General features: G+C 35.4%; 1 protein-coding gene across 1 annotated transcript in view; it reads right to left on the reverse strand.

The window, feature by feature from the left end:
- Positions 1-306: 306 nt before the first annotated feature.
- Positions 307-18473, reverse strand: part of LOC121418542 (mitogen-activated protein kinase kinase kinase 10-like) — a 39852-nt gene continuing 21685 nt past the window's right edge. Inside the window, exons 3-9 of the mRNA XM_041612464.1 lie at positions 16632-16807; positions 15090-15330; positions 11425-11556; positions 10208-10372; positions 8109-8834; positions 4046-4159; positions 307-1588 (exon numbers count right to left, since the gene is read on the reverse strand). Of these exons, the coding sequence (XP_041468398.1) occupies positions 1035-1588; positions 4046-4159; positions 8109-8834; positions 10208-10372; positions 11425-11556; positions 15090-15330; positions 16632-16807 (2108 nt within the window). The 3' untranslated portion in view covers positions 307-1034. The remainder of the gene's footprint in view (positions 1589-4045; positions 4160-8108; positions 8835-10207; positions 10373-11424; positions 11557-15089; positions 15331-16631; positions 16808-18473) is intronic.

The following is an 18473-nucleotide window of genomic DNA, read 5'->3' on the forward strand; positions in this document are numbered from 1 at the left end:
TCAAATAATTACCTCCAAAATTGCCAAAGTTCATTCACCTTAAATGACCTTTGACTTTGGTTTTTTGACCTAAAACTCGCATGAGATGTTCAGTGATACTTGATTACTCTTATGTCCAAGTTTTATGAACTAGATCCATACACTTTCAGAGTTATGATGGTTATTCAACAAATACTCCCAACATGGCCAAAGTTCATTGACCCTAAATGACCTTTGACCTTGGTCATGTGACTTGAAACTCAGGCAGGATGTTCAATAATACTTGATTACCCTTATGTCTAAGTTTCATGAACTAGGTCCATATACTTTTTAAGTTATGTTGGCATTTCAAAAACTTAGCCTTGGTTAAGACTTGATGTTGACGCCGCCGCCGTCGCCAACGTCGGAAAAGTGGCGTCTATTGTCTCACTATGCTATGTAGGTGAGACAAAAATTAAATGCTGGATTTTGAACAGAATTTTACTAGTAAGTAAGTTTATCTTGTCATTATTTCTCTCCAAATTGTGCCATAGGTTCTTAACATCCAAGCAATGATTTATAACTAACAAAAAATATTGTAATTTTAAAAATGAAAATGGTTGAAATACTTACATGTATTAATGGGCATTTTTAAGAGCTATCTGAGATGTCAGATTAGATCATTCAAGAAAGAGGAAACGACTAAAGAAAGTTCAAACTGATCGACAAACTTTAAAAAGTATAATAATGATAATAATAATAATGAAATATATTTCATTAGGCCTACAGGCATATCCGAATTGATGATAAATAATGTAACATTAACACTGGTGAGATTCCATCATCATAAATCTCGCCTGCTAAAAAGAAGTGTTTATGTCAAAATAAATCATATATCATTGGCATTACATGAGTGCCGAGAACAGGCAAAATCCAACAATAGGAGTAAGTTTCTTCATTTTCATGTAATGAATTACTTGGAAGAATAAAGAATACAATACATGGAAAATCCTGTTTGGCTAGTGGTAATAGTATTCTGCCAACAATATATACCTCTCATCCAAATACAGCCTTAATCATAAAAATTCTTTGATGAGGGCATTGACCGATGGTTCTTTTGTTGGCTTAGCTTCGAGGGCACGGGTGGGGTCCCTCTTCTGCCCCTCCATGTCCTGGTCCAGTAGAGAGGGGCGGTTGTTCACCCCTGAATGATACTGCTGCTGCTGCTGTTGCTGGTGGTGTTGTTGTTGTTGGTGATGTTGATATTGATGTTGGTGGGTGGGCGTGGTGTGGTGGTGGTGCTGCGTTGCCGGATGTTGCGATGACTGGTGGTGCGAAACCTGCGACTGCTGCTGGTAGTGGGCGTTATATACATGGGACTGTTGTGAGTAAGAATGATGTTGTTGCTGCTGCTGTTGTTGCTGATGATGCTGATATTTCTGCACCTGTTGCGTTGTTTGTGGCTGGGAGAAGGAGTGTTGGAATGGTACGTGGTGAGGGGTGGTGTTAGATAGTGGAGGTGAGGTGGCCCCTGAGGCGTTGCTGCTACTGTAGCTACTATAGCTGGCTGTTGAGGAGTCGGCATGGTAACTATGACGAGGTGTGGTATTGGCAGACGATGACACTCTCCCTATTAGATACAAAAAATACAGAACGATTTTAAGAATACATGCAAAACATCAAAGAACTTTATATAAAACATCTAAGAGATTAATTATAAAACAACATCAAAGCCATAAAATGAACTAACATCTTCACAAATATTCAAACATTAACTTTATCTCATATCTTAAAAATCACATATATATTATTGTAAAGAATACAAATCTGTTAGCAATCTGTTAGCAATCATACAAAGATATCAAATGTCTTTTTTTTCCCACATGAATACTTTTTGTGCATATTTCCAAATAAAATTGCTTTTTGCTTTCCCATACAAATCAAGCTACATTTAAAAGCACCCATGATTTCTCTTGGTAACATGAAAATGAATATGCACAACATCAATAACAACTTCATAAAAGAAATCACACACATCTACAAAGAGCACTGGTCAATTTGGTATTTGAGTATAGAAAACAAACTAAAAAGTGCATAATTAATTGAGTGTGCATATTCACAAGTAGAAAGGAGGTACAATATTTAGGTGTTTAATCAGCAAAATGGGAGAGAAAATATATATCTTTAAGTAAAGGAATTATGAATGGTGATGACATGCACATTAATTCATTAATAAATACCCCTCGATTGAAAGAGAATTAGGTAGGGAAAGCAAGCATTGAATATTTGATGATAAAGCATACTGGGTTCTATATGGGTATTTTAGTTCCATTTGTAATAAAAATAAATTGTGACAGAAGGGAAAATGTCATATAACAAACGAAATGGTTATTAAACAAAAGTCAATTGCAACCGGAGGACAGAGTCTGAGATTTGTGTATGAATTGGTAACTCATCTAACTCAACAAAATTAAGCACTATCATACTCATTGTAATATTTCAATGGTAACATAAGTGTAAATTTGCTAGCTATTTTTGCAAATATTAAAGCCTTCTGGATAAACTGAGTTTGAATATATTTGACCATGTCAAGTGATATAAATGTACAAAAGTATAATAAAATAATATTAATTCTTAACTGTAAAATTGACTTTGGATCCAATATATGTTGCTTTGGTTGATAAATCATAAAATTAAAAGTATACAATATCAACCTCTAATTCATCTGACTAGATTTCCCCACTTGACCTTGTTCTAATAAGAATTAACTGGAATTACAAGAAATATGCAGTCATTAATTTTCTTGAATCATAGGTACTTTAAAATGAAGAAAAAATATTCTTTTGAAAAAATAAAATCATTTTTTAATTAGAATACATTGATTGAGTACCATTTATGACAGGCGAAAACATTCAAGTAGGTTATTTCTGCAAGACAATTGTAGAAGAGCTTACCATGAGCAACACAAGGAAGTTTTAAATTTCAAATTTTTTTTGGTTTCAATTTGATCTACATTTAGAGATGCACTGAAGCAGAACAAAGAAAAGCAAGCAAATGTAACAATATTAATAATATTCCTCCCATGTATAGCACATAATACACCATCTTATCCTCTGCTTTGAAGTCTAAATGTAAGAAATGAATATATCCTTTAATAGTTTCTTCTTTTTTTCACCTGCTCAATTTATGAAAAGTACAAGCATGTTAACATTATAAATATACTATTATAGCTATGGAAACATGCATATGAGTGTAATACCATGAGAAGAACAAATTGAAAGAAAAATGCATAATATCCGTGTAGCACAGCCAAGCAGGATGAGGAAAAGTTGAAAGTGGTTTCACTATGAGTATACAGGCATACATGACTTGATAAATGGCACAATGTTCACAATATGTACATATGAGATTTCCATTATGAATACATGAATGATATAATATCTAAATGGGAACACCTATTAAATCAACACCATAGCTAACAAACACCAAAGCTAAGTGAGTGAGATAGGTGTGTCAAGAATATTTTGTTAGATTTGTCAGTTTCAATTTTCATCAAGTTCCAAATACTGGGGGCCGTTTCATAAAGCTGTTCGTAAGTTCAGAGCGACTTTAAGAACGACTGGTGATCCTTTCTTACGCGCTAAACCATAGCCTATGGTGCATACCATTTACCAAAAGAAAGGGTCGCCAGTCGTTCTTATCTTAAGAACAGCTTTATAAAACACCCACCTGGACTCCCATATAACTTGTACGCAGGAGGAAGCTATTCAGAACGACACTCATAACAACATTTTGCCAAATAACCAGGGGCCCATCTAATGAAAGCATCTAGCTCCAGCTCCCTAACTTAAGCTCAACGCCGTCTCTATGGAAAGCCAGGCTGTTTGGACAAGATATAGATGCATGGAATTTGCAAATAGCGATCATATTTATAGTCCAGGTTGGCTTTCCATAAGGATGGCATCAAGCAAGAGCTACGACACTTTCATGAAACAAGCCCCAGTTGTGCATGCATGTAACAACTATCTCTCTCAGTATGCTACGGTGAAACCCCCCGTACGGTGTGTGAGATAGAGAGAGGACTCACGATGAGGCGATTCATTTGAAGACTGGTTCTGGGGTGTGAGGTATACTCTGGAGTGAGGGCGGGGTCGGGCACAGATGTCAAGCGAGGATGGCCTCTCCATCTGTGAATCTCCCACTGCACAACAGAGATACAACCACACGGGTCAGTATTCACATCAACCCCATTTAACACCCACCCTATCCACACCCACAATCCACCTCAATAAAACCAACTTGGTGACATTTACCCATACATAATGCTGAAATTAATCTTATTCTGCTCCTTAAATTGGCAATGTCCATTAATTTTCTATTCATTTTCATACTTTGAAAAAATCATATTGATATTAACAGGAATTTTGTTTAATGATAAGTGAATTGATTAACTAAAAAGTTGCCAATTTCATTTTTTTTGCAGGGATTTTCTGGTTTTCATAGCATTGCCAATTTAGAGTGTGTACTAATAGCTCAAGAACAGTACCACATACGATAATGGGTATAGTATATTTTTCTCTTTCTGACCATATTCCAATTGTAATTGCAATCATTCAGCAAAATGAGACACCGCAAAAGTGTTTCCTAAAAAATTCTGGAGATAAAAAACTTAAATAAATAAAAGGAATTAAAACAGAAATAAAACACAAAGGCTAATCCTCACAAAGCACACATTCTAAGGCATATTAATTATCCTACACTTCAAATAGTGAATTTAGTAATTATAGGATGGTTTTATTAAGGTAATTTTCTTCTTTGCAGACAATTTCCAAAAGCTGTTCATAATACAGGCCAAAATTATAAACCCAATTTTATGGTGTAAATTGTAATATTATATCAAATAATCTTAATTAAATTGTCATTGTTAAACAATTATTTAAATATAAAATTTTTTTCTCAACTTTTATCTGATGCGAGTAAACATTATTCATATTGATATTTATGACAATCTTATTTTCCATTATACAGTGCGTATCAAAAAAAACGGGACAGATTTGAAAAGTCTATAAAATTTTTGTTTCAAATAATGATGTCTATATTTTGGTGTTAATAGATGCTCTAAGGTCTTATCTTTGAAATGCAATTTAAAAAAATAAATTTTATTCATGCTTGAGCGAACACGGGACATTTTTGTTGGGGGTTCAAAAAGAGGCTTGCGCCAGAATTGCAGAATATGTGTAATACAATGATCAGACTTCTTGCTAATGAGGAGACTTCCTCTTGACCTTTTCATTATCTGTGCCACAATTTTCGAATTATGCTCTCAAATTTCATTTACAAAGTTGTTTATTTAATTGAATTATTTCGTTTTTTCATTTAATCTTCTCTTACCTTTTTAATTTTCCTTCATAAGTAACTGAGAAAAGAAGATTTTTTTTGTCAACCCAAGCAAGAAGTTTTGAATGATTAATTGGGAAAACTTGTGATTATTAAAATCGTTTTATTATGTGAAACAAACAATGTAATGTACATGTACCTTTAAAAGACATGAATCTATTTTTCAATGGGTCATTAATTCCTTGACCAAGTTTAATTGCTTGACAGGAAACACAGGAAGGGATTCATGTCTTTCAATGACAATGGTGTATTGAGTCAATTTTGAAGGAGCTAGATATGGCAGATCCGGGGTAAAAAGTTGCGAGCGAGCGAAGTGAGGACGGAAATATTCCCACTTTTTTAATTACAATATCAAATTTTGTGATAGATTTTGACATAATATTCAGAAAATAATATCATATTTTACTTTCTATCTTTCCTTTTATTTCCTGTCCACTTTTTTAGGTCATGATTTTTTTAATTGGGGGGGGGCAACCCAAGCGCCCACCCATCTGTATGGCTTTGTTCAAAAGGCACCATAATCTTTGTAGCACATAATGAAAGGATTTGAATAAAAAAATCCATGCTCTCCCATAATTCGGTTGAAAAAAAATAATTTTAGCTTGAAGAAGGAATATTCAAACCTAACAGAGAGCATATTAAAAAGAAATAACAGAATAATTCAAGCAAATGAATAGATCTGAAAATGCATTTTGACCGCATGATTTGAAAATTATGGCAAAGATAATGAAAAAAAGCCAGAAGTCCGATCATCATATTGCTCATATTCTGCAATTCTGGCGCAAGCCTCTTTTTGAACCCCGAACAAAAACGTCCCGTGTTCGCTCAAGTATGAACGAAACTAATTTTTTTTAATAGCATTTGAAAGACCAGACCTTAGAGCAACTATTAACACCAAAATATAGAAATAATAATTTGAAACTAAAATTTTATAGACTTTTCAAATCTGTCCCGTTTTTTTTGATACGCACTGTATAGTCATTTTTGAATTGTGTCTAAATTAATGAGAACCAGTACAAAACATCTCTTAGTCTGCATGAGACTAATATGATCCCATGTGTGAACGTGTGAAGACAAGTATGTGAAGGAGAGATGAATTTCAACAGGAATACTGCTTCCATGGAGACCCATCTACCCTGGAGCATAAATGCAACCATGAATTATCTAACATAGCAATCTTCTAGTTTAATTTCACACAGAAGAATGCCATTTGATTTGGGGGGAAAGTCCCTTGTAATTTCCCCAAACATGGTCTCTAATAATGATGAAACAATGTAAGATTTATAATGCTATTGGTGTTTTATTATGAATTTTAATGACGATGAATTAGCTCATGAGCAATTTCTTCTCATACAAGTGAATAAGAATGGTGTTTTATTTAGAAAATATCTTTCATATATGATTAAAAACGATGATTAATATTCTATTAAAAGGTCATAATTTGTGACAAAATTATTCAGAACATGTGACGTGAAATTTGTTTGGAATTTCATTTTATTCATTCACTAGGTAAATGACTAAATGATATAATAACTTCTAAATCTGCAGCCGATTTAAAGCAGAAACAATAACCTGTTTTAATCATATAAAGTAACAATGATAAGATTTAATTCAATTTAAAGATACCACTAAACATAAAAATTGTCTCTACCTGAAAACATATTCATAATTCAATAATGCTTAACGGTTTTGCCAGTTTCCAAAAGCACTATGCATCAGCCTTTAAAAATATTGCATTCCTATACTTTAAAGGGCTTTTTAATATTTTTTTTCTACCTTCTAGCAAAACAAAAAGAGAGATCGTTCAAAGCAATTTCTTTTACTTCAGAAAGCTGTACAGGAATTTGGTTTAACCCCCAATAGTTTTATAAAGCAAGATTTAACCTAATAAAACCTGGGCTTTGCAAATTGGAATATTGGCAATTCTGAAATAAGCTCATGTATATCTTTATTGATGCATAGAAGAAAAATATGAAATTATTAAGATAGAGCACAACATAATTTTCCTCCTACTGGGAATCTATTTTCAAGAGGAGTCTCATCAAAATATCTAGATATCTGCAATTGACTTGATATTAAAAAAACTAAAAAACATTCCAAACCCCAGTTAGGAATATTGTGACCTAATTCTACAAACTATGCAGCCGATTGATTTAATCATGCAAAAAGAAAAAAAATCTATATGTATTGCAGAATATTCTAAGTTTATAACACACACCAGCTCAGCCATGATATGGTATCTTTAAATGAAGGTAGAATGGCGAGTAATGGAGACAAAGCTCAATGGAAATATCTGAGAGTTAAAATGATTATTCAAACAGAGAACCTGATCTGATACACCATAAATTTTCCTGATTCATGGTGCATTATGGGTCATTCACAGCCTCGGATTTTATAATGATTTCAATATATGATTGATTACTTTTCTCTTTCTTTTTACTTTCTTTATTACTTTCTTTCTCAATCTGCAATTTCAAAGGGTAATTGAAGTTTGCGCTACACAATAAAAATGAGTATTATCATTTACTATGTTATTATTCAGGGCATATGAATACTCCATATAAGATACATGTACCATATCTAAGCCAACCTGTGTTGTGTTTATGTGTCTCTTGCATCTGATCTCTAAGTGTGATACTAAATGGGAATCCATGAAAACATGAACAATGATTCTGAAAGTTGATCAAAAATGAAAGGGAATCCACTTCAAGAATGAGGCGTGTTGCAGGGGGGGGGTGAAAGGCCAGACTTACCAAAGCTTGTCCTCCGTGGAGGAACTTGGGGAGGGTTCCTTAACGGTGATGACACATCTGATCCTGGACTACATGTACTCCACTGATCCCCAGTACTATCCCATTTGGTGGATGGAGTTGAACTATCAGACGGCGTCCGTGTCCTACGCATACTGTTCAAGTTATCATCAGCGGATGCTGTTCTCCTGTGAGTCCTGACTGTCGGTAACGGCTGGTTTTCATTAGGTAAGGAGTCTCTGTGATCTAAGTAAGCAGGGTTCTGTTTGGCTATTGACTGCGTGGAAGGTGGTTGATGGTTCTCCGTGGCATTTGTATCATTCCACATCCCGGAGCTCTGAGGCGCTGCTACCCAGTTCTTTGTCAGGTTTGACGTTGAGCTGATGGATATGTAGTCTTCATCTTCCAAACCGTTCATATCGTTATCACTCGTCTGCGTACTGACCTCATCCGCCGAGGCCTGCTTGGCGTATTCTTTCCTCCGATGTTCCAGTTCTCCACTCTGGTAAATGGACAGGTTAGTAGTGCGGACGTCGTACCCTAGAGCCACCGAGGCCAGGATTGCAGCAGCGCCATACAGACCCATCTCAGCCATCCCTGGTTTACTGGTCTTGCGTCTCAGAGAATCCCTCTTTGGGTCATGGGTTTCCTCCTCTTCATGGTTGGGTGTAGGACCAACGTCTGGCCAATAGGGCTTGGGGTTGGCCAGGCTTACTTGCCAGTTACCATCTTGAAAAGTTACAATATGAAAGAGAATAAACATTAAGAAACATGCATTTGTAAGATGCAGTTTCTGACTGATTATGCAATACATATCGTAAAACTGAAAATACAACAAATATTGAAATTAACATTGTAAAACCTTGATAATCAAGACTAAAAAATCTCAAGACATCTCTCACCAAAATAACACAGCTATCAATATCATTCCCAGAATAAAATTTCTTACTAATCCTTAACTACTTTCTTGAAGGCATGTATACTTCATCCTGTGATCATGCAACGATTCTTATTCATGTTCCTCGACCCGATATTCTAGATCCTCCTTGTCAAAATATAATCAGTGAAAGCTTGCATGATTGGAACACATTTGCATTTTATTGAAGGATGTTAAAATATTAAAATATGCGACACTGGATTAGATCCCAATCACACACATATTGCCTCCTACCATCATGCCGTAAACATTGATCTGATATCTCTAGAATATGTCCTGCAGCAATCCTGCAACAATAGAATATTGAATCCTCAAAAAAGCAAGTAATGTATTATGATTTCAAGTATTTTGCCTTCATTTATCTTTTTATTATGTTTTTGTTTTGCACACACACATAAAAGTAGGCATTGTTACTTTTATTACCAATTCTATTATTTCTTTACTACACACTTTTCAAGAGATTAACTTATATTTCTTGCCTGCTTTTCTAAAAACCATATTAGGAAAATCAACTCTCAGGTATTAATTTGTGGTATCAGAGTCATAAGGTCTCGTGGTTATAGCATTGGACTCGTGATTATGAGGTTGTGAGTTCAAATCCCCGCTCAGCCATTATCTTCACAACAACCAAAAAGGCCATAAAGTAATTTCTGTTGTTTGTAAGGTCAGTCACCATGGCTAATTAACTATATTTCCTATGTCATTTCTTATACCGGCTTGTCGTTAAAGCGTCCAAAAGCTGTGGTGCCAAATTCCTATGAAAGGATATTTCAACAGAAAAAGAAATATTCCTGGGCAAATCCATAAAATACTTAACCATTTTTGTATGTCTAGCTCCCACTTTTCAACATTCTTTAATACTTCAATTCATGAGCTCCTCAAGCCCGTGATAATTTGGAAGCATCACAACTGTTCATTTGAACTCAAAGTCAGAGACAAATTACTCCAGGACGGTCACACATACAGGGGATTGGACGTACAAATTTTATGAAGTTGGCCTACTACAAACTGAAAGGGATAGAATCAAGGCTGTGAGTTACAAGTCAAGAGGCCAAGGGAAAAACATCCCATAGACTTTGTACATCTGATTTGGGCAGAAGCCGAGGCTAAGTTCAGCCTCAACTCCAACCCTGCAATTGATACAGCTCTTTGTCTGAGGCCTTACCCAGCATCGGTGATAGAGGTGACTTGCCGTGGATTAGGTTGGGGGCGCTAGTAAACTTCTTGGCAGTAGCTTCTGACAGTGTATGAGGACGGAATGTCTTCTGACGCTGTTTCCGTTGCATTGTGCTTGGACCCCATGTCTTTCCCTTCGGCTGTTCCTTTGGTACTGCAAGCAGAGGGAGACAAATATTGATTTGTGAAATCTCATCTCTTGGTATCCAATAGAAATCTGATGCCCCACAGAATATGATACGTCTATCATGTCTTTTTCTCTATACCCGTCTTTGTTTCTGTTAATTTCATTATCTTTACTTTCTATGTGTAATATTCTCCTCTCCTCTTTCTGCAAATCTATCATTTTTATTACCTCTAGAGTATTAATCCAACAGAATACATTCAAGAGAGATCTCTTATCAAATTTCATAACAGTAGTCCATAATGAATTCACTAAAGTTCTATTCACATTACCAATAAAAACAAAAACAAAACATTGCATACAGTCAAACCTGAAATTTCAACCTTCAAACAAAGGAAATATTTATTTCTTTTTCTTTCAAACCAAAGGTACTCCATTTTTAACACTCAAATTAAACTTTGGTTTTCAGCCTGGAAAAAAAATCAAATTCCCTGCATTTTAATACTTATTGAATGAATTTGCTTCCTCAGCAGCTAGACTGTATGGCCTGTATTCTGAACTCAGGTTTAAATTAAACCCTGGTTTAAAGTTGTGGATTGACTATGGAGAGCTAATTGGAGCACAGATCCCTTAAAGTACACATTCAATTTATTAACTCATATGGCACCCAAATTGTTCATAATTGTCTGGGAATGATAACTTAAGTATTTTTCTTCATTATGAAAGCAAAATGAAACAAAGTATCAAAACAGAAGAAACATACAATATAAACAGAGTTTTAAAACTCTTTCCTCCCCATAATTTTAGCACAGAATTAGACCATGGTATAAGATAAACCTGACTTCAGAATACAGGCCTATGTCTTGTTGATAAAATTGATATAGACAAAGCTTTGATATACTGTCAAGGGGCCAAGGAACATAAGAGGATTTCAGCCCCTACCCCATTTTTCTAAAAGTAAAGTATGTAAACATGTGCAAAAGAAACACCCATCCTAATAAGATTTTTTGCATGGTCCGCCCTCTACCCCCATTTTATAAAATCGTTCTGTGACCCCTGCTGTATCTGTAGGTAATACTTACATGCAAAGACCCGTAACCTGGGAATGGGACTCTTGGGTGGACTCTCCTCTGGACTGAGGTGTGAAGAACGGGGATCTCCTCCACCTCGTTGGAAGGAGGGGTCAGCCTTTACTGTCAATTTATGATGGAAATCTGCACAAGATATAAATGTTTCAATATAAGTATAGATTCAATGAAATAACACTGATGAGAAAGAAAAAACTGGGGCCTGTTTCATAAAGCTAAGTTATGAATGACTTTACGCACAACTAGTGACGCATTTCTCGTGCTAAATGACCTCCCTGAAACTAATTTAGCGCCTAAGTACAGGGCGCTGCCCTGAAAGAGGGCGCTGCACTGTAGCGACCAATACTTAATAATTCTTGCTCCTGAGTTTTTGGCCCAAAATTTGGGTTTTTGGTGATGTATTGAATTGTATATCTGCCAGGATGTTATCAGGAAAAGTCTCCTTCACCTAGCTATGTTTTATTGTGCTTGATCTATGTGCTGTTTGTGAGATAAACTACGATGATCATGTTCATGTTTAATATTCTGTGAATTTTATTTTGGTTGCAAGAATTGTCAAGATACAATTATCCATTTTAACGGACAAATAAATGAAATGAAATTTCAGACATTGGATCCCCATGAGATCAATGAAAAGTTGAGACAACGACAATGGTCTTGATAACATCACTTGTTTGAGACAAGACAATGATACACCATTCTTGACAATACAATAAGATTATGACATTGGTCTTCATAACTTGACTTTATTGGGACAAGAAGACAATACAACTTCCTTGATGAGAAAAATGAGACTTTGACGATGGTCTTCTTGAGTTGGCTTCTTCAAAACATGACTACGATACAAAATCCTTGAAGAGACTTTGGAAAACTACGACATTGGTCTTGCTAACTTGACTTATTCAGGACAAGACAATGATACAACTTCCTTGAAGAGAAAAATGAGACTTTGACAATGGTCTTCTTGAGTTGGCTTCTTCAAAACATGACAATGGTACAAAATCCTTGAAGAGACTTTGGAAAACTATGACATTGGTCTTGCTAACTTGACTTCTTCAGGAGAAGACAATGATACATGATCCTTAGAAAGAGTCGTCAACACAATAAGAAGATAATTAATCATATAAATCCATTCATGTGACATTGTCCTTTGTATCTTACTCACAATACAAATCCAATTTTCTTTGAATCTACTCTTAATTCATAAATAAGCTTTGCTATGAAACCTCATTTATTGTATGCCTAAATTGTAGAATAAAATCTTTTGACAATCATACGAAAGGGAAATTATTATTGATAAAATCATGTCATATAATTTCTAAATCAGTGCTAAACAAATCATTAGTTCCTAATTTGTCATTATCTTTATTATTTTCCAAGATAAATCAACTCCCCCCCCCCAATAATTTTCTTTTCCAATAAAAAAAAATTTCCCTTACATAATGTAAAATAGGTAACACAAAACATTCCCACACAGTCATGTCCTAGAAAATTCTGCCTACTTCAAGAACTGTAAACAGACGGTGAAAAGACGATCAATCAAAATCACCCCAATATTCCCACACACACACACAGAGGAGGGGAAAAAAAGAACTCCTTCCACAAACACTTCATATGCTACTAACAAATACAAATAGGAGAAAATGCCAACAAGGTACATAACAAACCATTTTGGAAGGTTAACCAGTTTTTCAAATCGACCTTTGCATGTGATCTGTTGACATACAGACTACGTTCGTGAATCGCAGGTGCACAGAGAAATGGCATTCCTCTTTTCATCCTACTTAATCAGGCAAACATGAAGCTCAATGGAATTTCAAATATGGATGAGCGACTTCAATACCAACTAATAATGGATTGGATTTGTCGGTTCATCCCGGTTAAAGTTTAACAGGAACCCCATTACCTTTGACTATGACTTTCACAGTGGATAAATACCACATCAAAATAATATGCTCAATATCAATGCTTGTGTACGATATACATGAATTTCCACAAATATTTCACTTTGAAATTGATGTTTTTAACCTCATTCAAAACATTGTTTTTAACCTGAATTAAAAAAATATTTTAGATTTTTAAGAATCATAGTCAATGATGTCTACAATGTATATCTCAGACATGAGACAAAGAAATATTTTTTTTCTAAAGAGGAAAATTGCTATATGTAAGAGAGCGCAGTGACCTGGGGCTGGGTAAAGTATTGCAATTTTAGATATTGAAAATTCATATTTTGAAGCATTATGAAATAATGTCTGAAACACTGTATATACAAAGATATGATTTTTTTTCATCAGGATTTTGAAATCTCCATACCTATGGAGAAAATCAATGATTGATTATAAAAAAAAATTTGGTAGTGTTTGAAAAAAACCCATAAATATTAGAAGCAGGAATATTATTACAGTTTGGGAAAGAATATGTAATTCTAACAGTATATTATTTGTCAATAACGTAATGTTAGGTGAATTGATGCCCATGTCAAATTGGAGAGTTTTTCTAAAAGAGTGAAAATCAGAATTCTTCAGGAATGGATTATATGACAGTAAATACATGCACTAAACTTGACAAAAATACATACAAAGCCCACACTGAAGACAATTCTCACTTTGAAATGCCAGCAAAAGAAAAACACTTATCTCCTTTCAACTGAAGACCTGATGAAGAGACTTTAACCTTGACTTTACATTTTTAGGTATGTTTGATAAGCACTGAATGCTCTATGCTTTATTTGTAATGTACATACAGATATACTGGACTACTGTTATTATAAACAAGTTATGCATGGTACCATGTCTTGAGAATACAAAAAGCAAATATTAAAATCCTCACTGACTTCCCAACTCTCTCCAATGAAGAGCTTTTAAATTCATGAGTTTCTGAAATCACCAAACATATGGTGCTATGGTATTGACAAGAGGACACTTGAATATTTACAAAAGAGGGTTGTATTGGAAGTTTTGTTGATTCAAAAGGCCGATTACTTCCTTTTCATTCAGAAATTCTTTTAGAAATAGTTAAGTTCCTGTTTGGTACAAATGGTATACGCATGACCTTACTAAATAAAAAAAAGTTAGTTCCCTTCATTCTCTTTCAGTTAAAATTTCAATTTGATCTGATAAGAATTACTATACATGCATGGACGACCATAGTAAAAAAATCAAGACATGAATTCTATTTCTGTTTTGCATGCTAAGCTAGAAAACATCTTTGCCCATTACAAAAAAAAAACAATATATAACAATAATGATAATAATGTGTCCATTTATATAGCGCTGTTACTATACATGTGCATATACTCAACTGCGCTTTGATGCGTGGTATCATATTATTACCTCGGACGTAGCTGAGCTGCCATATCGGTGCTAAAACGTCAAGGAATAAATCCTACCGAGTACCCATTCACCTTGCCAGGGTCGAGTGCAGCACAGTGTGGATAAATTTCTTACTGAAGGAAAACACGCCATGGCAAGAATTCGAACCCACGACCCTCTGTTTGAAACGTGAGAGTCAGAACCACTAGACTAAGACGCGCCCACAGTCACATACAAAAATACAAAACTTCACTTGACTACCTCCCCCCCCTAAAAAAAGGAGAAAAAACACCATAAATAATTTTTTTTACCATTATTCATTGGTAACGAAGTAGATATGATTACCTTGAGGAGTACTGATACGTTTGTTGCTACGCCTTAGTTTGTTAGCCTTAATCTTGCCATGTCTCTTCTTAGGGACGGGTTTCTCGTCCTGCTGCTGCTGTGTGATGACCAAGTTCAGTTCCCTCTCCAGGAGCTCAATCTCCCTCTCAGCTAGATCCTGCTCTCTCCGCTTCAGCAGGGCCGCATGGAGCTTCTGCTGGATCTCTGCCTGGGACAGCTCCTCCTCTCTCGTCCTCAGCTCCTGCAGATATCATTGAAAGAGTATATGATCATATATGATCCTTTTTAGATCTTTTAAGTAAAACAACATTATGTTGCATCATAAAACATGATTATTGCTATAAAAAAAAGAGCGAACATGAATACATTGGGAGGCTAAGGAATAAAGATTGGAAACATGATTGATGAGAGAATTATAAATAGAAATAACAATCAACAACATACAATGTGAACAATGTGGCCAATTATCAGTGAAGTGTTTACAATCTTTCAAGTGCCATCCGACAAATCCAATGACCTCCTTATTTTCAACCCCATTGCATATCACCCAATAAAGAATAAAATTGGAACTCTAGACCTGACAAATCCTTTATTTAACTCTTCCACTAGTCAAACCCATGGGTGTTGGCTTGATTGCTGCTATATTTTTATAACAGATACATGCAGGAAAGCATACTCTATAAAGCCAGACGCATAGTCACTACATGTATGATCTTCAAGCACATACACTCATTGCTCTTTACATGTATTCATAAAATTTTCTGAACTATCACCATGGAAACATTCTCTCTCTTTGAAGTAGCCTTGTCTGAGCTACGAATCATTGTTTTCATAACTGTATGTATTGTTGCTTGCAAACTACTTGCAGCAGCAAAAACTTTTGCAATTACCACTTGATTGCAAGTCCAGCTGGTATTCTGTTCACTTTGTAAGAGAAGCATATGGCGGAGCTACCCACAAGCAGGATACACAGTGGTAAAACTGCTCTTTGCCACGTTTGCTAATGTATGCCAAGATGAGACTTTCATAACATTACACAGAGAAATATCTGATTTTATCATCTACATGTTACTTGGATCTATCTACCTGTGATGCTAGTTTATCAAATCAACTTGCTGCTTTTTGCGCATAGCGCCCTTACAAGTCAGCTCCCTGTCAATGCGATTAATGAGATACCGCTAGAATTCATCATAATTTTGCTACTCATCCAGACAGGACATACAGCTAAGATGCTCTCCCACTGCGTGATAACTGTTGCATATTAAGTAGAAATTGTGCTCAAATTTAACATTATCCTTCATACAATTGTGGTATTTAGGCTATAGATTGTTCTTTTCAATTTTCAGCATATTTATGGCATGAATTATTACACTGAAAACACTCTTTAAAATTTTAAGCATGTTACTCTCACAACTACTGTATAAACTTTTGAACGATTGTTTAAAAACTTTATTAAACAACTTTTGTAAAAGTTTATATAAAAGTGACGTGCAATATGCTTAAAATTTAATACAGAATTACAAAGTATCGTTCATGACAAACCTTTTCTTTAACCCTCAGTTCATCAAACATCTCTTGGATCTCTTCCTTCCAATCCTGTTGCATCATATGGAATGAATCCTGAGGTGTGTTGATAAACGGCGATTCCGAGATGTCTTTGAGCTGCTGCATGATCTCACAGAAGGTTGGCCGTTCGTGAGGGTCATAGTTCCAACAATCTGTAAGAATAGGAGTGAAATTGTCTAATTTAAATACCTTGTTAAAACTCTGTGCCCTATCATTTAGTGGGAATCCCAACATAAAGATGTTATTTGTCTTTTCATAGTAGATTTCCTGCATTCTCTTACATTTTGTCCATGATGAAATGTATCACTTGGTGATGAAAATCCGCAAGATTCCTGCGTGAAACTTTTGACAAGGTACCTAAGATATCATGAAACCATTTTCTTTGACTAGGATCATGAGAAATGAACCGGCCACATATTCGTTAGAAATAATCAGAAGATGGCATGAGATTACACCAAGAACACCAGGAAAATATAATCAATTTCATTTCTTCATGTCATATGGTTTCTTCTTCAAGGATGCTCTATCGTCATATCCTCACCCAATGCCTCGAACAGAAAGACCCTTTTAGCGGAAGAATCATTTAGCTATAAAGAGCATCCTTGCACTAATGAAATGAAATAATAGTAATATAGGGTATTTATATTGTGCACATATCCACCTTGTTAGGTGCTCAAGGCGCTCCTATATTACCCGGCTAAGCCAGGTGTTCATAGCACACACAGCTTTTTAAGGAATTACTTCCTACCGGTACCCATTTACCTCACCTGGGTTGAGTGCAGCACACTGTGGATCAGTTTCTTGCTGAAGGAAATTACACCATGGCTGGGTTTCAAACTCACAACCCTCTGTTTCAAAGTCCGAAGACTAATCCACTGGGCCACAACGCTCCACATATGTCTCAAGGAAAAAGATTACATGAGGTTTGGGGGGATTTAGCCACCCCCCTACCCAAAGAAAAAAATGCTAAAAACGAGCCCTGCAAAATAAAAATAAAAGTCCCAAAATATCCCAATTCCTCGCAATCTTAAAGCTAATGCAACATTGCATACGTATGCAGTAGGCTGTGAAAAGTAACCCCAGAAAATAGAAAAATACTACTTTTTCCCTGACATGTCCTCTATCCCACCAATACAAGCAACAAAAGTCTACTCCATGAATTCTTAGATTACCCTTGCTGCAATATAATTTTCTGTCAATTATGCCAGTGCTCTCAATCCTTCATCTGACTTCTTCCTCCTAACTTTTCTGCCTGCCGTTGGCCACACTGAAAACAAACCATGCTAAGTATAATCCACATAATGTATCTTTCACCGGGCGTACACAGATCTAGGAGAGTAAATTGAGCTAAATTGAAGAGAGGAATATGGATGACATTTGGAAGGTGGACCTGTCTCTATCACTCTTGATTCCTCATGCAACTCCCAATATTGAGAAATGAATACCTCCATGTACAATGAACGGTAGTATGAGAAATCAATCAGAAATGAAGGAAGCAGGGAATGAACAAGGGTAGGTTGGAGAGAGAATAAGGAGTCTTCACATTTGATAAAAAGATCATAAATATGAAGAAAAACACATTAGGGTATTTTTCTGAGATGGGGTATTTGGTGCGGTATACACAAAAAATAGTTGTAAATACATACTGTATGGACCAAGAGAAGGAATTATCACACTACATGAGAGAGACAAGGATTTATTAATCCCCTAAGATTAAAAAAGAATTACTTCAAAAGTTCAGAAATTACATTCTATGCATTAAAAAAATACAAATTAAACATGGCCTTTGGCATAAAATATCTATACAGAGAATGCATT

The sequence above is a fragment of the Lytechinus variegatus genome, chromosome 7 (assembly GCF_018143015.1).
Source record: "Lytechinus variegatus isolate NC3 chromosome 7, Lvar_3.0, whole genome shotgun sequence".
Taxonomy (NCBI): domain Eukaryota; kingdom Metazoa; phylum Echinodermata; class Echinoidea; order Temnopleuroida; family Toxopneustidae; genus Lytechinus; species Lytechinus variegatus.